The 23,986-nt window shown below is 67.2% G+C and overlaps 2 protein-coding genes across 10 annotated transcripts; one reads left to right on the forward strand and one right to left on the reverse strand.

The window, feature by feature from the left end:
* Positions 1-1,197: 1,197 nt before the first annotated feature.
* On the forward strand, positions 1,198-19,812 carry TRPM5 (transient receptor potential cation channel subfamily M member 5). 9 transcript variants are annotated; one of them, XM_047747394.1, is made up of 26 exons: positions 1,198-1,285; positions 3,508-3,576; positions 4,425-4,493; positions 4,575-4,701; positions 5,411-5,591; positions 6,195-6,361; positions 7,280-7,463; positions 8,513-8,577; positions 8,740-8,931; positions 9,298-9,400; positions 10,470-10,588; positions 10,951-11,481; positions 11,555-11,678; positions 12,019-12,164; positions 12,513-12,625; positions 12,824-12,916; positions 13,014-13,272; positions 13,384-13,502; positions 13,691-13,823; positions 13,925-14,099; positions 17,076-17,229; positions 17,539-17,720; positions 17,925-18,057; positions 18,537-18,609; positions 18,908-18,962; positions 19,332-19,812. In XM_047747394.1, the coding sequence occupies exons 4-26, from the start codon at positions 4,585-4,587 to the stop codon at positions 19,439-19,441; spliced, it is 3,528 nt and encodes a 1,175-aa protein (XP_047603350.1). In that variant the 5' UTR covers positions 1,198-1,285; positions 3,508-3,576; positions 4,425-4,493; positions 4,575-4,584; the 3' UTR covers positions 19,442-19,812. The 9 variants fall into 9 exon arrangements, with proteins under 9 accessions (XP_047603350.1, XP_047603354.1, XP_047603351.1 ...); XM_047747395.1 differs by having other exon boundaries at positions 1,270-1,285; positions 3,365-3,576; XM_047747396.1 differs by lacking the exon at positions 1,198-1,285 and adding an exon at positions 3,076-3,348.
* An 865-nt stretch (positions 19,813-20,677) lies between these two features.
* Positions 20,678-23,782, reverse strand: TSSC4 (tumor suppressing subtransferable candidate 4). The gene is made up of 2 exons (XM_047747405.1): positions 23,483-23,782; positions 20,678-22,178 (listed from the first exon to the last, which is right to left on the reverse strand). Exon 2 carries the CDS (start codon positions 21,885-21,887, stop codon positions 20,916-20,918), a length of 972 nt encoding a protein of 323 aa, XP_047603361.1. The 5' UTR covers positions 21,888-22,178; positions 23,483-23,782; the 3' UTR covers positions 20,678-20,915.
* Between the last annotated feature and the right edge of the window lie 204 nt (positions 23,783-23,986).

The raw sequence follows: 23,986 nt of genomic DNA on the forward strand, positions 1-23,986 counted from the left end.
ACAATAGGGAGCCATGGAGGGTTGTAGGCAGGAGAGAAGCATGGGTTGGTACTGGGCTGGGGGTGGCTGGGGAGGCGTGTCCAGGAGGCAGAGACAGAGGGGCAGGACAGGAACGGAGGAAGGGAGGGGCCCAAGACTGCCCTGCCCCACAGGCTGGTGAGTCTGGGGAGACCCCCTCACTCTGCACCCTCCCCGACACCTGCAGGGTTCCCAGCAGGGTTCTCCAGGCTGCAGGGGTGGGGGGTGTGAGCCCAGGCTGGTCCTTCAGAGGTGGGGACTGGCCCTGCAGAGCCCCCAGCTGCCCGCCTTACCAGGGCTGCGATCTGGCCCTCTGCACATGGCCTGTTCAGAGTCTGGTCCATGGGCCCTGAGGCCCCGAGGGCTTGTGGGTTCCACATGCTCGGGTCCCCTTATTTCCTAAGTGGTCTCAGAAAACCCGTCTACCCGCTGGGTGGGCTCCCGGCAAAGCTACGGGCGGCACCACAGGCGCTGGTCTGAGCCCTCCCGTCCAAGGGCAAAGCTGGTTTCTGCCACCCAGACCACCTCCGCGTCCTAAGGCGATTGCGGTCCTGGGGCGCCCTCTGGTGGCTGTAGGGGTCCCAGAGAGCAGGGCCTGAGGCCGTCCCCCAGTCCTCCCTGAGCTCCAGATGGATCCCGGGGGAGATGGTCTGGGGAGGGGCCTACAGAAGGGTCATCGGGGCTCTGTGGCCAGGTGTGACCCAGCGATTCCGGAAGATGGACTATTCGGGGACCCGCTTTTCAGAGAAACTGAGGCCCAGAGTGGTTCAAGAGCCTGAAGGATGCTCAGGGCGTGAGCCCTGGGTTCTGGGGTTCCCGACGGCACCCCACACACCCCGCCTGGCCTGCATGAGAATGCTCAACAGGGGTCACCTCTAGGACCCCGTGCCCCAGGGTCAGCTGTTCCTGCTGGCTAGAGAGAGAAACTGAGGGACGTCAGTGTGGCTTGGCCGGACCCAGCCCTGGGCCACACATGGAGCGGGTGACAGCCAGAGGCCCCTACGGGAAGCCCCTGTGGGAACCCAGAGGCCAGAGAGGCTGGCCCTCTGAGCCAGCGGCTTTGGGCACAGCAGGCCTGTGGGTCTGCCGTGCCCTGATCAGGTGGTGCCCTTGCTGGTCATGGCATTGGCTGCCCAGGTGCCAGGGCTGCAGGGCAGGGAGGGGGAGGAGCAGGGAGCTGGCAGGCAGGTGTCCCGTGTGCTGGGCTACCCTCACTCTGCTCGCTGGCAGCAGCCGCATGTCAGGGCGCCGGGAACAGGGACGGCAGGTAGGTGCCCCGGGCTGCCAGCCTCCAGGTGGGAGTCGGAGGAGGGGTCCCCTGCTCCCAGGTGGGGCAGTGGGTGCTGTGGAAGGGGACGGGCTCTGGCCATCTCCTTGACTCCTGTTTTAGTCACTGGGTCTGGAGGGAACCCTGCCTTCCCGGGGCGGTGGCGGGACAGCCTCTCTCTGGGTGAGGCAGGGCCTTTGGGAAGGGGAGGCCCCTCTGCCCCCGGCCCACAGCCAGCGCTCGGGGCGAGTCTGGGGAAGAGGGATGGCTCCAAGGCCCGGGGTCCTGGTCTGCCCAAACCACCAGGAGAGTCGGGGGGGCTCCAAGGCAGCCCCTGTCCGGGTGGGGAGACTCACCCGCGCTGCCCTCTCCCAGCTCCGCGCCCTCCACGCCTGTCCCAGCGAGACCCACATCCTCACGAGGGGACAGGGGGGCCATGGTGCTGCCCTCTGGCCTACAGAGCCTGGTGTGGGACTGGTTGGGGCCTTTTCCCTGCTGCTCTCCCCCTGCATCTCTCGGAGGAAGAGAAGGGCCCAGAGAGGTTGAGGGGCCTGCCCGAGGTCACACAGCGTGGGGAGGAGCTGGAGCAAGACTCCTGGGGCCCAGCTGCCTGGCCGCGTCCACGCTGGGGCCGTTTCCCTGACGGCCTCTGGAAAGCGGTGGCTGTTTGCACCCCTGGCGAGAGCCCCCACTACTTTTGCGGACAGGACTGGAGATTTTGCCTCCATTTCCCGGATCAGGATGTGTGGGAGAGGATTCCAACCAGGGGTTAGACAGGATCCCACCCATGGCTTCCTTGACCCCCCCCCACCCCAGAACAAGGGTGCATTGAAGCCCCAGAAACCTGCTCATGCAAATCCTATTTGCGCGCCCTGCCCGCCGGGCACATTTGCCTGGCCTCGGGCAACGTGCCGCCACCAGCACCCCCAGCGCCTGGCACCACCCCCAAATGTTCCCCCACCCTGTCCCCAGGCTGGATGGGGGGTGAGGGGTGGCCGTTGGATGATGAGGTTGGTGCTCCCCACTTCTGCTCGGAACCCCATGTCCCATCAGTGAGGCCAGAGGCCCAGAGTCAGATGAGGAAGGCCAGCGGCCACACCCTGCCGTCCCTGCCAGGCCCCCTGCCCCGCCCAGCCAGCCTGAGGACTGGGCCCCAGGCCCCAAACCCCCAGCGCCCCCCACATCCCACTGTATGCCTCCTGTTTGCGGCACGCATGTCCAGATGTGGCCAGAAGTGACCAGACTAGGCAGCTGGCCTGACAGGTCCTGGGCAGGCGGGAGGGAGGGAGGGCTGGTCCCAGACAGCAGCCCCGTGGTCCCTGTCCTGGCCCCCCGCCCCCCAGCGAGCCACACACTCTCCCCACCTCGCCACCTGTACCGTGGGTAGAGGAATGTCCCCCAGAACCTCAGAATGGGACCGATCAGGGGGATGCGGTCTTCACAGGTGTCACTGCTTAAGATGAGGTCAGAGTGGGGACAGTAGGCCCCTATCCATCGACCAGTGTCCCCATGAGATGAGGAACGTTTGGACAGAGAGACATGGGAAAGGCCACGGAAGGTTGGAAACAGACACTGGGGCCCGGGGACCACTGCCCAGGGACACCTGGAGCCCCCAGGAGCCAGAGGGGGCAGGGAGGGGCCCATGACGCCTTGATGTGGGACTTCTGGAGCCAGGAGCCAAGGGCTCTGAGCCACCCTATTTGTGGGACTTTGTTGGAAATGCCCTGTACCCCGTCCCATGGGCCCCGGCCCGGGCCTTGTCGCTTCCCAGACACACCCAGGCCTTGTCCAGGTCCCCAACTCCTGTTAAACAGTCACCAGCCTGGAAAAGCCACATTCAAATCCCGCCCAGTTTCCTGCTCAGGGAGGGGGAAGCCAGGAGGATTTGCATCCCACCGGGGAGCCAGGTCTGGATGCAGGAGAGCTTGGGGGAAGCTCACCCTGGCCTGGGGTCTGCGGGAGGTCCGGGGTGTCACCAGCAAGCCTGTCCACCTCAGTTCCTCGGCCCTCTGGGCTGGTGACTGCAGAAGTGTCCCGGACGGCTTCACACAGGACCCAGCACTGTGCGTCACCTCCCAGGGCCGCAAGCTCTCCAAGGAGCGGCTAGGGGTCCTGCCTCTCCTCTCCCAGCTTCCAGGGCTCCAAGCGGTCCTGGGCTTGGGGGCACATTGCCCTGGCCTCTGCCTGTGAGGTCACGTGGGCTTCTATCCCTTCCTTGCGAGGACACCGGTGCCTGGGTTAGGAGCCGCCCCAACGACCTCGACTCATTCCACGGGACGCCCCATCCACAGGTGCCGGGAGCTGGGACTTGGGTGCGTCCGTCTGAGGGCCCAGCGGGGTTGGCCGTGGGGGTGCAGGTCCCTGTCGTGCAGGCAAGGTTGCGCCCCTGCCCGTGAACACAGGCGGCCCCTCTCTAGCAAACACAGGGTGGGCCGATGGGGAAGCTGCCATGGAAAGGGGTTTCACCGAAGGACGTGTCCGGGGCGGGGGGCAGCGGGCATCCCGGAGAAGCTGGGAAACTGGCTCAGAGGGAGGGGTCTGGACCCGTGGCTGGGCAGCCGAGATGGTGGGGAGACCGGGCTTCACTGGGGGTGGGGGGGAGGGGGCAAGGCTGCTTGGCTGTCCCAGAACGCGCGGGGCCCCGGGCTTTGGGAGAGCCCTGGCCTGCAGGCTCACTCCCCACCCCAAATCGGCCGAGAAAACCGGCTGGGGCCAGGCGGCTGGGAGGTGGGGGCTGGCGGGTCGGGGAGACCTGGGGGTGCCCCAGCCAGGCAGGCCCTTGGGAGCCAGTTCCTTGCCACCTGGGCTGGTTGTGGGTCCCCAGCCCTGTGCGCCCGGTGAGCTGCCGGAGAGCGTCCGAGGAGCAGCGCTGGGCACGGAGCCTGGCTGCGGGCCAGAGGCAGGGCAGGAACGTGCCCTTCCCCTCCAGACCTCCAGGCAAGGACGGTGGTCTGTCCATCCCCCACATCCACACAGTCTTCCCCAGGCCCCCCTCAGGCCTCTGCTCCCGAGCTGTGGGCACCAGCCGACCTTACCAGCCAGCCCCCCACCCTGCCCAGGCACAGCCAAGATGTCCATCCCCATCCTGGGGCCAGTGGGCCGCGTGTCCAGAAGCCCATACGATGTTCTGGGTCTCTAGGACGCCCCCCACCAAAGCCTCTGCAGGAGTGGTGACTGGAGTGGCCAGCCTGAGGCGCCCCAGGGCGGGGTGAGTAGCAGGCTGGGGAGCCAGGCAGAGGGGGGCACGGTTTGCCTCTCCTGCCCTCACGGGCTGGCTCTGTCCCTGCAGAGCGGTCCTCATGCCGGAGGCCGGGGGCAGCTGCCCCTGGGGCCCCAGGATGGTTGCGTCAGGCTCGGGGCCTGGCCTGTGCCGGGGCGAGATCGAATTTGGAGGGTCTGGGAAGAAGCGAGGCAAGGTAAGGGGCTGCCGTCCTGCACACACCGACGCTGCGCCCTCACGCCTTGGGGGCCCGACCAGACCACCAAGTGCTTGTTGCCACCCCTGAGCTCCCAGCGCCTCCCCTGAACGCAGAGCGCCCCGGGCCACTCAGGGCCCGCTAGCTCTCAGGGCTGGGTTCAGAGCCCCCAGGGGAGGCAGAGCGCAGAGCTGCCCATGACCTCTGGTCCCCGTCTCCCACACCCACACGCACAGCACATCCAGGACCCCTCCTCTCTCCACACTTCCACCCCCCACGGAGAAGGAAGTAAGGCCCGGATGGTCAGTGCTGCCTGGGGCGTGGGCTGGTCAAGACAGGACCCAGCTGAGCCCTGGCTTCCTACAGCCACCCTGCCCTAAATGGTGTCAGCCTCTCTCCTCAGGGCCAGCACCCACATGTCCCCTGTGCCTGTGCCCCCCAGTGCCCGAGTGCCCAGCACCCCTACACCCAGTGCCCTTGTGCCCAGCACCCCAAAGCCAGTGCTCCAGTGCCCAGTGCCCCCATGCACAGCACCCCAGGACCCAGTGCCCCTTGCCCAGCACCCCCATGCCCAGTACCATAGTGCCCTCCAGTGTCTCATGCCCGCATACCCAGTGTGCAGCACTCCGTGCCGCGTCCCTACGCCCAGTGCCCCCAGGTCCCGCATCCCCACCCAGCACCCTGAGGCTGTGGTCATCCCGCCCCACAGTTCGTGAAGGTGCCCAGCGACGTGGCCCCCTCCGAGCTCTTCAACCTCCTGCTGGCCGAGTGGCACCTGCCTGCCCCCAACCTCGTGGTGTCCCTGGTGGGTGAGGAGCGTCCGTTCGCCATGAAGTCCTGGCTGCGGGATGTCCTGCGCAAGGGGCTGGTGAAGGCGGCCCAGAGCACAGGTGAGGCTCCCCCAGAGGCCCTGAGCGGGGAGCGCCACAGCCCATGGCCCGTGTGGCTTCCTCTGTGCGACCGGAGGTGAGAGCAGCTCCTCAGGAGGAGGGCAGCAGCTGAGGTCCCCCCGGCGCCGGGCCTCCCCCAGGAGCTGCAGGGGTACCCTGTGGGCCTCGGCGAGACACCCTCAGGGATGGCAGTGGGACCCCGTGCCTGCGGGTGAGCCCCCACCACCCTCTCCGCCTCCCTCCGGGGGCAGTCTGGCTGCACTGGGTCAGAACCAGCTTATCGGGCTTCCTGCTCAGGCCACCTGAGCCTGCGGAGACCCCGCTCAAGGTCTGGGGGGTTTCTGAGCTCCCTTGCCGCAGAGGCTGACAGACCCCACCGGGCCGAGCGCTTCCTAATTTGGAGAAACCCTCCAGGCTCTGATTCCCCGCACAGGCCACAGGGCAGAGCCGTGGCCCCCGCACAGGCCACAGAGCTGTGGCCTGCTGTTCAGGGAGCCTCCAGGGGCCCGGTCCCACAGGGCTCCCACAGGTCTGGGGACGTGGGCCTGCCTGCTGGCGGGGGACGACCTGGGGGCTATGGGCACACTGAGCCGCATGCCGCAGGGGCCTGGATCCTGACCAGCGCGCTTCGCGTGGGCCTTGCCCGGTACGTCGGACAGGCCGTGCGTGACCACTCGTTGGCCAGCACGTCCACGCGTGCCCGCGTGGTAGCCATTGGCTTTGCCTCGCTGGGCCGCGTCCTGCATCGTCAGCTTCTGGACAATGCCCAGGTGAGCGTCTGTCTTGGAACATGGGGATGGCTGGGCAAGGTGGACCTGGGAGGCAGGGAGGAGCCCATGCCCCCGAGTATCCCCTGCCCCAGTGGGAGGGATGTCTGCCTAGGAAGCCACCCGTGCAGTCTCGAAGGCTGACCACATCCCCCCATCCGCTGCCCATTGGTTATTTGGAAAACATCTCCTGAGGCCCTCCGTGTACCAGGCCTGCAGTGGACAGAGTAGTCTCTGCCCTCAGGGTCTCTGGGGGTGGGGCAGGCACCCTGAAGGCTTGGGACACTGAGGGAAAGCTGTGGGAGGGGAGCAGGGAGAGGGAAGAGGGAAGGAAGGGAGAAGGAGGGGAGAAGGAGAGGGGGAGGAAGAGGGAAAGGAAAGGGAAGGAGGGGGAAGGTGGGGAGGAGATGGGGATGGGAGGGAGAGGAAGCAGAGGAGGGGAGGGGAGGAAGAGGAAGGGGAGGAGGGAAGAGAAGGGAGGATGTAAAGGGGAGGAAAGAAGAGGAGGGCAGAGAGGGAAGAGGGAGGGAGGAGGGGAGGGGAAGGGGGTGCCTTGCACACGGCCAGCAGGTGGCAGCATCGGATAGGGCGTGGGGAGGGGTCCACCAGGCCCCCAGCCAGCGCAGACCTACCCTCTGCCCAGGACCAGGACCGAGGCCCAGACGGTCACCAGCAAGTCTGGGCAACCCCGGGGCGAGCAGCCTTGGCTCCCAGCCCAGGGTCTGTCTAAGGCAGGGCCGGGTTGTGAGGGGAGCTTTGTCCCGCCCTGGTTCCATCTGGAGGACCCATTCCCAGCCCGCACCCCCCGCCCCACCCGCCCCCGGCACCAGCCGCGCGGCCCGCCCTGGCTGGGGTGGGAGCAGGTCCTGGCAGAGCAGACCTGGCCCGGGCCTCATGCTGTGTGCGGGGCTGCGGGTCCAGGAGCACAGCCCTGTCCACTACCCCGCGGACGAGGGCAGCGGCCGGGGCCCCCTCTGCTCCCTGGACAACAACCAGGCGCACTTCATCCTGGTGGAGCCCGGGCCGTGCGGGACGGGGGACGAGCTGGCGGAGCTGAGGCTCAAGCTGGAGAAACACCTTTCGGAGCAGAGGACCGGCTATGGGGGTGAGGCCCGGCGAGGGGGCACCGCGCGGGCGGGGCCGGAGGGACGACCAGGTGGGCAGGCGGGGCTTCCAGGCTGAAGGCGGGGCGCGGCCCGGTGTGGGGACCGGCTGGGGCCGTCTGGGGGGGGAAGCCGCGGGGCACGGAGCTGTCGGGCAGCGACTCCCCCCACGTGGCAGCGGAGCACTTGCGGGTGTGTCTGCGCGGGCGGCCCGGCCGGAGGCTCTTTCTGCGGGCTCCGGGCTTTGGGAGGAAAACGGACCTGTGGGTTTTGAGAGGCCCGTTTCCCTCCACCGGCCGCGAGGTACGCTGCCACCAGAGGGCGGTGTTACCTGAGCGCCGGCGCCGCTCGTCGGGCGTGAGAGGGATTTACGGTCCTCGCAGCCCCCGGGTTTGCTTACGATGCTCCATGCGATGCTCCATGCTCGTAAGCAACGTGAGTGTGAGCTAGCGGACTGCTCGTCGCAACCCCAGCCATGCTGAAACCACGGAGGTGGCGCGGGGCTCCGGTGCGCGGAAGTCTGCAGGGCCCACACCCCCCGACCCGGCCTCCAGCTTCCATCCGGAGGCAGCTCAGGGCACCTGGGGGCTGCGGCCGGCCCAGCACCAGCTGGCCTCACACGCCAAAACCTCATTTCTGGCTTATGTCTGGGGACGAAACTGGCCGAGGCCCCTTCTTTACCTCTTTGGTTTGCTTCTGGGGCCTCCAAGGGTGTGCGGGGCGGCGGGAGAGCTTGCTACCGCGACGGGGATAGATGCTGGGTACATAACTGTGGCCGGTGCAGCCAGGGACTGAACTTCTGACTTCACAGACGTTCCTTTTTGTGGAAATGGCAATGAGGGGCCATAGTGGTCCCCAGGCGGAGGGACTGGTGTGTACGGTATGCAACCCGGAACCCACACTTCGCTAGAAGCAGCCTCTGGGCCGGCATTTGCTCAGAAAATGTAGGGGGTTGGTGGTCGGAGCACGTGGCTGCCCCGCAGGGAGGGTGCAAGCCCCCCCACCACTTGCCTGGGCACCAGGGTGGACCTCACGGGTGCTCTGTCCGCAGGCACTGGCAGCATCGAGATCCCTGTCCTCTGTCTCCTGGTCAATGGTGACCCCAGCACCCTGGAGGTAGGGCCAGGGAAGGAGGCGGGGGCCCAGCGAGAGCCCCCCTGACTGGCTGTGGCTGCCGGCAGGACCCCGTCCGGCCTGGGACAGGGCATGTCTGGCACACGGGCCAAGGAGGGCGCCCAGGCTGATGTGGGGTCTGCTCTCCCCACCTTGCTGCCCCAGAGGATCTCCAGGGCCGTGGAGCACGCTGCCCCGTGGCTGGTCCTGGCAGGCTCAGGAGGCATCGCCGACGTGCTGGCTGCCTTGATGAACCAGCCCCACCTCCTGGTGCCCCAGGTGGCCGAGAAACAATTTAAAGAGAAGTTTCCGGGTGAACATTTCTGCTGGGAGGACATCGTACACTGGACCGAGCTGGTAGGAGCCTCCCAGGGACGGTGGGATCCGAAGGCCGAGGCCCCCCTCCCTGTCCCATCCCCTTCTCCTGGGCACGGCAGAGCTGGGACGAACTCCTCCTGGTGCCTCTGTGCCCCTGCCCCATGCGCAAGGCCCCGGCGTCCTCCCTCTCCCCACAAGGCCTCCCAGCTGGCTCAGCCTCGGGCCCTGGAGCAAGGGAGCTCGGAGCGGGCCCCCCGGGCTGGGGTGAGGCCGCCCCCGTGCCCCAGGCAGCCGCTGGCTTGCTCACTGAGACCCGCCTCACTTGCCGAGTGCCCAGTCTGTGCCTGTCCACCGGCGTGTCCCCACCCCCAGGGCCACCTCAGGGCCCTTGTCCTGGTGTCCCAGCTGCAGAACATCACCTCCCACCCGCATCTGCTCACCGTGCACGACTTCGAGCAGGAGGGCACCGAGGAGCTGGACACTGTCATCCTTAAAGCGCTGGTGAAAGGTGAGAGCCCTGGGCGGGTGTGGGGTGACCGCCACTGTGTCCCACGGCCCCGGGCTCTGCGCCTGGCGCGGAGCTGCTTCCCACACCCCGTCCCATCGTGGCTCTCCCCTGCGGGGCCACCGCCCAGCTGGGATGTCAGCGGCCGGGACGCCTGCGACGGCGTCGCTCTGCCGTGTGTGCGTGTGTGTGGCCCGGCGCTCACGTCTCCAGCAGGACGTGTAACAAAACTGGAATGACGCAGAGATGACACACAGATCCGTAAACGGGCCTGTGTTCGGCAGGTTTTACGTCTGCCGTGTTCTACTGTCATTTAAGAAACTATTTAAAATGTCAGTCCAGGAGCTTCTGGTCCATTTGCGAATTAGCTGTCTCCATGGTCTAATTCCGGGACATCCCTGTCCCCAGAGCAAGCCAGCAACCGTGGGTTCGCCCTGCCTCCCTGGGCCCTGGCGTGCGCCGGCTTTGTTCCGCCCGTGAGGGTGTGCCCGGCTGGTGCCCTTCCCATCAGCGGGCTGCGGTGCGCCGTGGGCTCTTGTCTCCCAGCCCCGTGTTTGAGGCTCGCCCATGCCGCGGCACGTGTGGACGCCTCACTGCTTCTTAAGGCTGAGGGATCTCCCGCTGCGCACAGGGACCGCATGTGCTTTTCTGTTCCTCTCGACGGCGCTGGGCTGTCACCGTCTGGCTGTCACTTGATATGCTTCTCGTATTAGAGACCAGCCATGCCAAGGGATGGACCTTGAGGAAGCCAGACAGAGAACCGGGCCCCGTGGGGCAGTTTGGGGCCGGGATGCGCTGGAGGGAGAGAGGGGGAGAGGGGAGCTCCTCTGGTCGGGCCGTCCGCTCCCTCCTGCTCCACTCACCAGTCCCTTTGGGGTCCCGGGGGCCAGCGTTTCTGCCAGGGCTCCTGGGGGTCTGGTGACACTGGGGGCCTCTCACCACTAATCAGAGGGTGTGGAGCAGGCCGTGGTGCCTGGACTCTGTGTCCAGAAGACCACTGCGGGTGGCCCTGTCTGCACAAGCTCTGGGGACCCCTAGGTTCGCCCCTCATCCCCTGCCCACTCTGTCCAAGCCTGCAAGAGCCACAGCCAGGAGGCGCAGGACTACCTGGACGAGCTCAAGCTGGCCGTGGCCTGGGACCGCGTGGACATCGCCAGGAGCGAGATCTTCAATGGGGACGTGGAGTGGAAGGTGCCCGCCCACCGGCCACCCGATGCCTCCTGAGCCTCCTTTCTGACCGACCCAGGGCGGGGACCGTGTGGAGGGCCTGTGGGCAGACGGTGTTCCCTAGGGCTCCTGGCAGGTTCCTTCCTGCCCGCTGGGGCCCCAGGGGTGGGGCGGGGAGGCCAGGGCACCTGCTGGGGCTCCCCGTGCATGGCCCCCAGGGAGGACGGGCCTGCTGGATGCCCCGCGACTCGTGGCCCGTGGTGGCCTGCAGCTGGCTCAGAGGGACAGGCTGGGGTGCTGGAGCTGGGGGGCTCCCTGCACACTGGCTCCCACTCACTCTGCCCGTCTCTGCCCCACCCTCCCGGGCACGTCCCGTGACGCCCCAGTCCTGTGACCTGGAGGAGGTGATGATGGACGCGCTGGTGAGTGACAAGCCCGAGTTCGTGCGTCTCTTCGTGGACAACGGCGCCGACGTGGGGGACTTCCTGACGTACGGGCGGCTGCAGCAGCTGTACCGCTCCACGCCCCCCAAGAGCCTGCTGTTCGACCTGCTGCAGCGCAAGCACGAGGAGGGCCGGCTGACCCTGGCCGGCCTGGGCGCCCAGCAGGCCCGAGAGCCGCCCACGGGCCTGCCCGCCTTCTCCCTGCATGAGGTCTCCCGCCTGCTCAAGGACTTCCTGCATGACGCCTGTCGCGGGCTCTACCAGGAGGTGAGCGGGCTGGTGGCCGGGAAGGCTGGGAGGGGTCCCCAGGAGGCTGACCGGCCTGTCCTCCAGGAGAGGGGACCGGCCAGGCGGCCTGAGGGCCGGAAGTGGCTGCTGGATCTGAACCGGAAGAGCGAGAACCCCTGGCGGGACCTGTTCCTCTGGGCCGTGCTGCAGAACCGCCACGAGATGGCCACCTACTTCTGGGCCATGGTGGGTTGGCCCCAGGCTCCTGGGGGGTCGGGGAGGGGTGGGGATACCGGCCTCCTCACACCCTGTCTCCTAGGGCCAGGAGGGGGTGGCCGCTGCTCTGGCCGCCTGCAAGATCCTCAGAGAGATGTCGCACCTGGAGACTGGGGCGGGGGTGCGCCGCCCGGTGAGGGAGGCCAAGTACGAGCAGCTAGCCCTGGGTGAGCACTGGCCCGGCGGTCAGCGACGCACCCGGTGTGGGGGGGGGGGCGCACACGGGGCGGGGGGCGCACGAGGTGGGGGCCCAGGGCCACCTCAGAGCCTCCTCTTAGTGGGGAGGTGGACCCTAACGTTCATTCTCACAGAGGGACAGGTGGGTCCTCAGTGGTGGCCTTGGGCACACCCTAGGTCCTGCAGCCACTTGGTCAGGGCACGTGGGGTGACGACGGGGGAGGGAAGGGCAGGGCAGGCGGGCACAGTCAGAGTCCCTGTGGGGAGGTGGACGCAGCTAGGGGCCCAGGAGGAGGAGCGTGGCGGCCAGTGGCCGGTGTCCCTGCGCAGGCCTCTTCTCCGAGTGCTACGGCAATAGCGAGGACCGCGCGTTTGCCCTGCTGGTGCGCAGAAACCGCGGCTGGAGCAGGGCCACCTGTCTGCACCTGGCCACTGAGGCCGACACCAAGGCCTTCTTCGCCCATGACGGGGTGCAGGTGAGCGCCTGGCTTTGGGGGAATGGCCTCGCCCACCTCCACTCCCCAAGTCCTGGTCACGGGCCAGGGGTGCAGTACGGGTGGCCCTGTTCCTAGAAGGCACCTGCCTGGCTTCCTTCTTGCTGCCCTGGGCTGGCCCTTTGTCCGCTGTGGGTCTCAGCAGAGGGGCCGCCTCCTCCATGTGGCTCTCCCGCACCCCTAAACCTGGTCTCCCCTCACCCCATGAAGGGTCTGACCCCCAGGGTGCAGGGCGAGGCTCTGGCGGAGCCTGGGAGGGCGCATCTGGTGCTGGGCACAGCATGGGCCAAGGTGTGGGGTGGGAGGCCAGTGGTGGTGCCTTCGTTTCAGGCTTTCCTGACCAAGATCTGGTGGGGGGACATGGCGTCGGGCACGCCCATCCTGCGGCTGCTGTGTGCCTTCCTCTGCCCAGCCCTCATCTACACCAACTTCATCACCTTCAGGTGTGTTGGGGGCAGGCGCCGCCACCTTGCCAGCCACTGGTGGTGGGGGGTGGGCTTTGAGGGTATCGCATCTCCACAGCTCCCCGCGTCCAGCATCTCTGTGGGTCCTGCTGTGTGCAGACCTTCTCAGTGCATTCAGCACTGCCTTTGCTGGCTGGTGCCCTTGCCGCAGGCCCTGAGGGTCCCCTGTGCTTGCAGCGAGGAGGCCCCGCTGAGGACGGGCCCCGAGGGCCTGCAGGAGCTGGACAGCCTGGACACGGAGAAGAGCCTGCTCTGCAGCCCGGGCAGCAGGTAAGGCCTGCGGGGCGGGCTGGCCGGGGGCGGCACTCGCTCCGTGGGGCACCTGGCCGCCTGCCTCACTGCCGGCTGTGGTCTTCCTGTGCTGCAGGCCAGAGGAGCTGGCCGAGACACCAAGGGCTCAGGGAGACCCAGGACCCCGTGCTGCCTTCCTGCTCATGCGCTGGCGCATGTTTTGGGGCGCGCCTGTGACCGTGTTCCTGGGGAACGTGGTCATGTACTTTGCATTCCTCTTCCTGTTCGCCTACGTCCTGCTGGTCGACTTCAGGCCACCTCCTCAGGGGCCGTCTGGGCCTGAGGTCACCCTATACTTCTGGGTCTTTACTCTGGTGCTGGAAGAGATCCGGCAGGTTAGTGGTGGTCCCAGCTCCAGGCTGAGCCCTGGTCCCCAGCACCCCCAGCCTGGGCCGGGCAGGGCGGTCTCCAGTGAGCCGTCAGTGGACGGTCTGCCCCTCTGCCAGGGATTCTTCTCGGACGAGGACACACATCTGGTGAAGAAGTTCGCGCTCTACGTGGAAGATAACTGGAACAAGTGTGACATGGTGGCCATCTTTCTGTTCATTGTTGGTGTCACCTGCAGGTCTGTGGGGCCCAGAGGCCTAACGGGCCACCTCGGTTGGGCCAGTGGGCAAGGTCACCTGTAGGATGAAACCAGGAAAGGGCTCAGAAGTTCCGGCTTGTCCCTGGTACCCGTGCTGTGTGTCCTGGAGGAAGCTCCTTCCTCTCTCTGGGCACTAGCAGCCCTTCCAACCCAGCCCCCTCCCCCAGGATGGTGCCCTCGATGTTCGAGGCGGGCCGCACGGTCCTGGCCGTCGACTTCATGGTGTTCACGCTCCGACTCATCCACATCTTTGCCGTCCACAAGCAGCTGGGCCCCAAGATCATCATCGTGGAGCGCATGGTGAGCCCCTGGCCGTACCTGGGCCTGCCCTGGCTCCTGGGGGGGCTGAGATTGAAGCCCCAGTGGGTGACCACTAACCCTCTCCGCTCTTCCCCCCGGAGATGAAGGACGTCTTTTTCTTCCTCTTCTTCCTGAGCGTGTGGCTTGTGGCCTACGGCGTGACCACGCAGGCGCTGCTGCACCCCCATGACGGACGCCTGGAGTGGGTCTTCCGCCGCGTGTTCTACCGGCCCTACCTGCAGATCTTTGGGCAAATCCCGCTGGACGAGATCGATGGTTAGCACACAGCCTGGGGGAGGGGGCAGCGCCTCTGAGCCAGCTGCAAGGACACCCCCGCCTTTGGGGTGCAGCCAGATGGGGTCTGGTTTACCAAGTCTCCTTTTATAACACCCTGGACGTGGGGCCCTTGAGAGGGGCCTTTCAGGGTCACGTGAGGCCCTAGCTAGGAATTAGCTGAGATGGGGGAAGTCCCTGAGGCTGGCCCCCAGGCCCCACAGCCCGGGGGCAGCTCCTGGCAGATTTCTGTTGGTCACAGGGACGCGAGACTTGGGGCACCAGGCTAGGAACTGAGGTGCGAGGAGGCTGCAAAGTGGGCAGGCCCATCCCAGTCCATCCCTGACCATGACGGGCTGGTCCATGCACTGGAGCCTCTACCTGCCCCGGGCGGCCCTGCTGGATAGCGGGCCTCTCTGTCCCCCACCCATCCTCCAGAGGCCCCATGCTGGGTCCTGGGCCCGCCTGCCGGCAAGGCCCCTCTACCATGAGGCCGTTCCTGACAGTATCCTTGCTGCTCCTGGGGACACGGCCCAGTGCGCCTCACCTACTATCAGGTGTGTGTGGCCCATCAGAGGGTGCAGGTGTCCCCAGCTGGCCCTTGTTGGAGGTTCCAAGAACTTCCCAGGACAGTGGGTATAGTGTGGGAGAGGGAGCTGCTCCTCCATGGGGTGCTGGGTGGGGACAGGTTCAGGGAAGCCCTGGCGTGGGGGACAGGGACACCTGTGTAGGCCCCAAGGTGGCTGGAATTTGGTGAGGAGAGGGAACCTGCCCCTCAAGGAAGGTGAGCCAGTGCCAGGGGCCCGTGTGAGGGCCCGCGGAGGGCCCGTTCACTCAGCCTGGTGCGGGACCAGGGCGACCCAGGGCCCCAGAGCAGTCACGAGCACACCAGGTCTGAGGCCTGACCGCGACCCCTGAAGCTACTGAGGCGCGGTCACCGATTTGTCAATGGGGTAAGAGCATGAGTGACGCGAACACGGGCCGCCAGGATGGGGAGGAGCGCTGCAGCCATGGAAATGGGCTAAGTGGGGTATGCCGGAGGCCCATGTCCCGGGTCTGTGTGGCCTGCCCCCGTGACCCCTCGGTGTTTGCTCAGCCACAGTGTTCCAGTCCCTTAGTTTCAGCAGACCCTGCCTTCCTCCCCGAATGGCCACTGGCCACCCTGTCTCGTGGGGCCCTTGGGAGGCAGGGGACACCGGGTCTCTCGGAGGGCCCCATCTTCACGCTGGTGTTGGGGATCAGTGGTGTAAGGTGGGGTCATGACCCCAGTTCCCCAGGAGCCCAGGGCTACCCAGGGAGGGCAGATGGAGCGCAGGCCTTCCTGAGGGGGTCCCAGCCCCCAGGCTGCCTCGGGGGCAGACTGCTGTAGCACCAAGCCTGTCAGCAGGGCCAGGCCTGAGCCGGCCCCCTCAGGGTCCTGGGCAGGACCCTTCCCCTCCTGGGGCTGGGCTTCCTGTCTGCTCAGGTCTCTGGGTAACCCCACCACGGGGAAGGAGGCGGTGGTGGGAAAACTGAGTCTCTAACATATAGCCTATGGGCCTGGGGCCCAGAGTGCCCCCTGCCCTGCCACACCCCATCCCAGCCCCCCACACCAGGAGGAAGCCCCAGGGCTGACTTCAGTCTAGCTTCAGCCCAGGGACAATTTAAGATTATTTATTTATTTATTTGGCAGACAGAGACCACAAGCAGACAGAGAGGCAGGAGGGAGAGAGGAGGAAGCAGGGTCCCCGCTGAGCAGAGAGCCCGATGCGGGGCTCGATCCCAGGACCCTGAGATCACGACCTGAGCCGAAGGCAGCGGCTTTAACCCACTGAGCCACCCAGGCGTGCCCCCAGGACAATCTAATTTCCAGCCTGGCCTGGTGGCACCTTTGGGAGACATGGGAGTCTCACTGCTTCGGAGCCTGGGCGCCCGGGGGAGAGACAAGGGGTGTGACTCAGCCCCCAGCAGGCCTGTGGGCCAGGGCTGGCAGGAGGCTGCTTGGCTACGCCCTTCTGCACACTCAGCAGCTCACTGGCGTGGCCTGGTACAAAAACTCACTCGGGAAATCGGGAGACACCCCCCAGGAGGGAGCCACAGACACGTGAAGACAGGCCCACCAGCCCGACACGTGCGCACAGCGTGGGGACACAGGGACACACACATAGACAGAGACCGGGGATACACAGCACGGAGCCAGAGGCGCAGCTGTGGAAACAGTCCAGCGTGCAGGCGTGGGCAGCACCCACACGGCCACGGGGCACGTGCACATACAAGGCCACAAGCCCCCTCCCAAGGAAGACGTGGCAAGCACCCTGGGCAGCCGTGGCCCGTGCACTTACACTTTGCTCCTTCCTCCCGTGCCTCCTGTCCCATGAGTGCGGGGTGCTGGCTGGTGAGGGGCTGGCGTGGTGACCCTCGGGCCCCCTGGGGCGTGCTTGCCTGCTCCCAGATCACGCACTCACTCCCACTGCCCCGAGAACGTTCTGTGAGCTGGCATGGCCCAGAGGTGCTGTGTCCACACTGCCTGTGGCAATCAGGATCAAGGAAGGTGCAGCCAGATGAGGTATGGAGATGGTGCAGACTTGCCTCCCCAGCTGGGTGCCATGGGACAGGCCTCAGTGTTACGAAGGCCCTGACAAGTCCTGCAGGGAAGACCAATCACCCCTCACCTTGGCCAGCTCTCTCCACACCAGCTCTGAGCCCCTGGTGGTGGTGGTGGGGAACACACACATCTACCAGCACAAACTTGGGTCTGCTGTGCCCCATCCCCCAGATGGCCTGGGCTCTGCCCCCAGAGCCCGGGCCCTGGCTGGTGGGGGAGTGGGACCAGCGTCGTCTGCAGGAACTCTCAGTGCTCAGCCAGCTAACCCCGGGCCAGCCAGGCTAGCTGGGCCCCCGCCAGCACCCTCCCCCCGGGCGGGCTCCACTTGAGGACGAAGCTCTCAAGGCCGGAGGCTGTGGGTCCAGGCGGCCCCCGCCGTGCGGCTTGTGTTTCAGAAGCCCGCGTGAACTGCTCGCTGCATCCCCTGCTGGAGGAGGGCTCCCCCTCCTGCCCCAACCTCTACGCCAACTGGCTGGTCATCCTCCTGCTGGTCACCTTCCTGCTCGTCACCAACGTGCTGCTCATGAACCTGCTGATCGCCATGTTCAGGTGGCCTGATCCCTGTGCCCCCTGCACGCAGGGCTGGGGGGCGCCCAGGGCCCAGCGCCGCAGACCTGGGGCTGCAGTGAAGGACAGGCGCGGGGGAAGGAGGCTCCGGGGGCAGGTCTGCACCGTCCAGGAGAGCAGAGAGGGCGGCAAAGACCCCACGTGTGCACACCCCGCACAGAGAAACGCGGGAGCGGGCACGATCGCGGGAGACGAGGGCAGGGGCCCCTGGGAGTGGCGCGGGGCTGGGCAGGGGCCGGAGCAGAGGACCCAGGGCCGCACGCGCTCCGCGCCCACACGCCGGCCCCACAGCTACACGTTCCAGGTGGTGCAGGGCAACGCGGACACGTTCTGGAAGTTCCAGCGCTACCACCTCATCGTGGAGTACCACCAGCGCCCCGCCCTGGCGCCGCCCTTCATCGTCCTCAGCCACCTGAGCCTGCTGCTCAAGAGGCTGCTCCGGAAGGGGGCCGCGCAGAGGCGGGCGCCCCTGGGTGAGGCCCCGCGCCACGTGCAGGGGGGCGGGCAGGCGCGCGGAGCCCTCGTCCGGGCCCGGGGCAGCCAGTACAGGCTGAGCCCATCACCTTCCTCCCCCTCACACCCTGGGCCCGTGGGCAGTGATTGGGGGGGGGGCGCCGGGGGCGGGCCCCGCGGCCCCCCTGGCTGCAGCCGAGCCTGTGGCCATCCGGCCTTCCCAGGGAGAGACCTGCCGGAGCCCCTGGACCAGAAGATGGTCACGTGGGAGGCGGTGCAGAAGGAGAACTACCTGGGCAAGCTGGAGAAGCAGAGGAAGGGCAGCAAGGAGGAGGTGCTGCGGAAAACCGCCCACAGGTGCGCGGGCGCCCCGAGCCCCCCACCCCAGCCTGGAGACCCAAGGCCCTGTCCCCCTCAGGCGGCCAGAGGTCTAAGAGCCCCTCCGGGACCTCTGCCACCAAGAGCCGGAGTGGCCCACGCCTGCCAGTCACAGTTCTGAGCTGGGGAGGCTGAAGCTGAGAGGGGCAGATAAAGGTGGGGTCCTCCTTGCTCTGGGCCCCCCAAAATGCTCCATCCCAACAGTCCCTTCAGGCCCACAGCTCCCGCCTGCCCGCGACCCCTGCTCTCTCTGGCAGCCGCTCAGCCCCCTCGAGAGCCCAGGGAGGGCAGGAGGGCCCCACAGCCCGATGTGGGGATGCTGGCAAAGGGCAGACCACCCCACCCAGCGAGGCCTCCATGACCCCAAACCTCCTCAAAAGGCCTGGGTGGCTGGGGATGGGAGGACGGGGAGATCGCCCTGCTGTGGGGCGCCCCGTGCACACCGGCTTCTGTCGCAGGGTGGACTCGGTAGCCCAGCACCTCGGGGGGCTGAGGGAGCAAGAAAGGCGCATCAAGCGCTTGGAGTCCCAGGTAAGCAGCTGGGCCTCACGCTCTTCTGATGGGGACCCCCACCCTCATCCCTACACCCCCGCACCCAGGCGGGGCAGGGCAAGGCCCGGGGGGGGGGCACAGTCCCTGTACCTGCCTCCATAGGGGACTCTGGGGACAGTGTGCCCTCCCTGGAGGGGATCCTGTCCTTCAGACCCCCTCACTGTCCACTCTGCACACCTGGAACCCTGCCCTCACGCCTGTTCCCACAGCTACGGGAGGGGAGGCCCACGGGGTGGCAGGGCCCACGGGCTGCCCCAGACGCCTCTCCCTCCCCCAGGTCAACTACTGCACGGTGCTCCTGTCCTCCATAGCCCAGAGCGGTGCCAACTGGAGTAAGTGTGTGTCCGGGGAAGACGGGCGCAGGCCGCCGGGCCACAGGTGGAGGACTGTCACACGGTGCCCCGTTATCTGCCTTCCTGTCCTGGGAGGGGACTGGCCCAGGCCGCTGATGGCCCTTGGCTGGCAACGGTCTTCAGGGCAGGGCAGGAGCCCTCTGCTGAAGCCGCCAGCTCAGCCAGGCACGAGAGTGTGGCCACATGGACTCTGGAGGCTCCACCCGGCGGCTGCCCTCCACAACACCCCCAGCCCCCTCCCGGCCAGGCTCGCCGGCTCCTGTGCTCCTGTGGTGTGCGTGAGCCCCTTTCCCTTCCCTGGGCCGGCCCCACCGGACACCCAGCAGCTGAGGGGTCTTCCTTTCTCAGCAGACTCCCAGACCTCTAAAGGTGGACGCCAGCAAGCCAGTGCTGACCACCGAGGGGCTGCAGACAGCAGCGAGCGCCCAGAGGCTGGCCAGCGGCTCTCAGACACCTGAGCCACTCGGAGCAGCTGCACACGGGGCCCACCTCCCAGCGCCCCGATCACGATGGGCAGGCAGGCCACCCCAGGCCCCAGAGACACACCGAACTTCCCCCGCCTCCGCTAGAGCCCTCAGTGGGCTCTGGCTCTCGTGGCCTTGTCAGAAGCAGCCACTCCTCGCCCTGCCTGGCTCCTTGCCTGGGACTGCTCTCCCTTTGCCAGGAAGCACGGGGCTGGACGGCGGGCCCTCTCCCAGACTGGGGGAGCCCCAGGGGCCCCCATCCACAACCATCTGGTCTGGTCTGGTGGGCCACAATACGGGGTCCGCACCTATCTCATACCCAACTCGTATCACCTGTTAAACCTCATTTCTTGGAAACACTAGCGGCTGGAAGCTCGTGCCCTTTTGGACCTGGAGGGAGTCTTGACTCTGTGTGTTGGCCCCAAATCCCACACCCTCACGTGCTCACACAGCAAGCCCTGGACTATGTCCGGCCTGGGCCACGGCCCCAGGGGGACCCACCCCTGCCCCACGGCTGCTTCCTCCTAAGAGAACACACCCACCCGAGTCAGTAAAGGCTACGGGGTGGGGAGAGGGTTTACTTGCCCGTGGGATGGGGGTCCTGGCTCCCGGTCTGGCCCTAGCTAGGGTGAGTGGCTAGCCGCGTTGGTCCCCTCTTTTCCTCCGAGGCCTGGGGCTGGGACAGCAGACCAGCCAGTCTCTGCTACATCCTGCCACCAGGCACAGAGGGGACACACTTGTCCCGGTCTGCCACCCCTGACGCCCTCAAGGGTCTGTGCTCCTTCCCCCGCCGCTGGGCCCAGCTAAACCAGCAGCGCCCCAGCCCACAGCTCAGTGGCTCTGGTGATGTGGTCCCAGGACACTGGCCATCATCACACTCGCCCTGGGCGGGCCAGAGCCAAGGGCAAGAGTGGCCAAGGCCAGGGAGGAGCCCTGCCCCCACTCACATGCTGGCCTCCTAGGGACTCATTTCCTTAAGATTCCTTGCCCTAGCCCAGCTGGGGGTAGAGGCTGGCCAGCTGAGATCGAGCTCACCCCTGGAGGTGCCCAGGGCCTTCTTCACCTCCTACTCTGGACCCAGGTGTTGGTTTAAAAAGCCTCCATGTCCCCTGGACACTAGGCAGGGGAGGATTGAACGAGAGAACAGGGCATGTGGGGGCGGCGGGGGGCAAACAAGGCCCAGCCATGCTGGTCCTGACCTGAGAACCTACACAAGGCCGGAAGCGGAAGGAATGTCCGGAGCCTTTACTCGTGCCCCTGGGGGACTCGACGGGCCAGGGTTTCTGCCATCCACCGGGAAGCACCACTTCAGACACCACTACCCGGAGCTGCAGCCCAGGATGCCGGCGCCTCCTCCTGGCAGCCCGCTGGCTCCCTTCCCGAGGGGCTGGAGCCCCAGGCCCCACTCCACCCCAGGCGGCCAGTGGCCCTAGCTGCCCCCCTCCGCCAGCCTGTCCGGTCTCTTCTCTCAGATCTCGGCGCCGGCGGCCTCAGGGCTGCTGTGCTTGTTCCGGAAGTGGTCTCTGTTCCGCTTCCTGCTGCCATGGAAGCCAACGGTCTCCGCCACGGGGGGCCCGGCCGCTGAGCTGGGGTGGGCGGCCCCCTGCGGCACGCCCACTTCCTGAAGGCCCTCCTGGGGGCTGCTCCAGTCCTCAGCCTCCGGGCTCCCAGGCCCGGCCAGGTGGGCCAGCTCCACGGGGCCCTCGCCCCCTGGGGCACCCGGGTTCCCAGGCCCTCCTGCCTTCTTCAGGGCCCTCTTCCTCTCAGGCCTGGCCTCGCCAGCTCGGGCGGGTTTGGTGAAGACGACTCTTCCCTCCCCGCAGCTAGAGGCATCCTGGTTGAAAGAGGACACACGGTCGCTGGGGGCAGCCAGGCTCGGGGAGCCCAGGAAGGCCAGAGCAGCAGCCCGGTTGCTCTGCTCGCTGACCTCGGCCACGTTTTCCAGGCTGTACTTGGTCCAGCGCTCAGGGTGGGCCACATAGTCAGGGACTGGGGGCAACCTCGGAGGAGCAGCGCTCTGACTGGCCCTGCCCGGGTCCTCTCCTGGAGGCCGGCTTGCGGGTGCCGGCGGCCGTGGGAAGCCCCCCTTGTCACCCGGGCCAGTCTGCGCCACGGAGGGCGGCACCCGCCCGCCTGTGCCCTCCAGGCAGTCGAAGATGTTGCGGCTGCGCCAGGAGAAGGTAGAGCTCGTGCCCCTCAGCTGGAACGGCTGCACCGCGGCCGCGCGGAGGCCCCTCGCAGACAAAGAGGACTCATCGGGGTCTGAGTCCCCCTGGGCCTCGCCAGGTAGCACCCCCGGGGACAGAGCTTCCATCTCAGCACCGCCAGGCAGGCTGACATCAGAGTCTGAGTCGCTGGGAGATGCGGTGTCCGCGGGCAGAGCGTCGACCTCTGTCCCTTGCTGGGCTTCCAGGGGCTCTCCTGCCCCTGCCTCAGACATGTGTCCCAGGGCACACCACACCCAGACCAGACCACCCAAGAAGTTCGTGTCTGAGGCTCACGGGCACTCACGACGGGTCCCTCCTGTAGACCCACTGTCCTTGGGCCGGCGGTGGGATCCACAGGAAGAACTACGTCCTGCAGAGCAAGGGACGGAGATGCCCGTCCCCTGAAAGCCCTCTCACCTCCCTTGTCTGACGCGGTCCGTGCGGACACTGGAGTGCGGGTGGGAAGTGCTGCAGAGTGGTGGTGGCCTCGGTCCCGGCGCGTCCAGCGGCTCAGCTGTAGCGGGCTGGGGTGGGAAAAGCCAACCATCACATCAGGCTGCAAAGGAGCAGAAATGGTACCACAACCCCAACGGGTGCTCCTGGGTTTACGAAGCCCAGACAGCGGCCAGGCCCAGAGCAGATCCTTTGTAACGACGGCTTCGTTCCAGGCTCGGAGCCCCGTCTGGGGACCTGCTGGGGGGGTGGGGCTCTGGCAAGAGGCAGCCACCAGGGCTCGCCCACGGACAACAGCAGCCTGTGCTCCGCGCCGCCAGCCCCCTCAAGCAGGCAGGCTCCTTACTAACCGCTCAGCGTGGCGCGTGGCACGCCGCAAGGACTGCACAAAGACTGGGCCACGGGCCTGGTCCAAGGCAAGGTGGGCGGCTCCTGATGGCTGGGAGAGGCCCTGGGAGTTCCATGGGCGTCCGCAGCCAGGTCCTTGGGGTCTGAGGGTCAAGCCCACAGCGAAGCGGGGTGTCAGTGGCCACCGGGGCACCCTTGGTGGGCAGAGGCAGGACCTCCAGCAACCTCTGGTGGCACTTTCCCTCTCCCAGCAGAGCACAGAAGTGGGACCAACGCTCGCTTAGTGGCCCAAGTGTGACCAAGCGGGCACCTTGCACCTTGTATTTCCGGGCTCGGGGGACAGCCAGGCCTCACCCATTCATCCACCAAGCCGCCCTGGCCCAGGGTGACCCGCTGCGGAGCGCCCACGAAGGACCCGGCAGGTGGGCCAGGCGCGGCCGCGGGGGCCCCGCAGCTGATCAAACACAGACGAGACCGCCAGTGCTCTGGGTCGTGAGTCCCCCAGTGAGGGAGCACCTCCAGAGGGAACGGGAGCACCGCCACGTGTTCTAGGGAGGGAGAGGCAATGGGCCGGCCGCACAGCACGCCGCGAGCAAAGCCGGAGCTGCAGCCAGCCTCCTGCTCGCCGAAGTCGCGCCCCTGCGGTCCGCACCGCCGGGAACGCCACCGCGACTAGGAGCAGCAGCCGGAGCGGGAGCGCGCCGGGGGGACAAGGGGGCAGCGCGCCAGGAAGAGCCATGGGGAGCGTTTCCGGGGGCTCTCCGCGAGCTTCGGGAGCTCGGCGGCCGGAGCCCCGTCCCCGCAGGCGGAACCACTGGCTTCCCCGCGGGAGCGCTCGGACGCGCACCCCCGGCTTCCTCCGCTCAGTCGGGGGCCTGGGCCGGACAGGGTCCGGGCTTCACAAGCCTCGGGGTCCCAGGGCCCAGCCCGCGAGGGGCCGGAGACGCGAAGCACTACGGGGGCGGCTCCGGGCTGGGCAAGGCTGCGGACAGCGATCTCCCAGAGATCTCCCTCACCGCAAACCTACCGGACCGGCGCGGCCTGGCCGGCTCCATCTTGAGCTGCGCTCCGCCTTCTGGGAAGCCGAGTCCTCCGCCGGCCCAAGCCCGAGGCGTCCGCACCTGGGGAACTACATCTCCCACAAGGCACTGGGGCGCCACTCCCAAGGCCTGTTGGGTAGCGTAGCCCCTGCGCATGCGTCCTCGCTTTTCTTCGGAGCCCTTCCTCCCCGGAAACGACGGCTCTCCTTCCCGCTAAGAGCCGGAATTGAGTAGAGAAAAGAGGGAGGAGGAAGAGGCAGCACGGCAACTCCCAGAATGCTCGAGGGCTAACGGCCAGTGCCGCGTTCCCGGGCCCCCAGCGCCACCTGCTGGAAATCGCGAGCACAGCGGCCTCCTCAGGCCGGAAGTACACCGTCGCGCTCGGCGCCGTTGCCGAGTGCTTCCGGTGCGGGCGGAAGCGCGCGGCCGCGCCCCTAGTGGGTCGGGGGCGGTGGGCGGGACGTAGTTTCGGCTGCTGCGCTCAGCCTCGG

This window comes from Lutra lutra, chromosome 10, assembly GCF_902655055.1.
Source record: "Lutra lutra chromosome 10, mLutLut1.2, whole genome shotgun sequence".
NCBI classification, from domain to species: domain Eukaryota; kingdom Metazoa; phylum Chordata; class Mammalia; order Carnivora; family Mustelidae; genus Lutra; species Lutra lutra.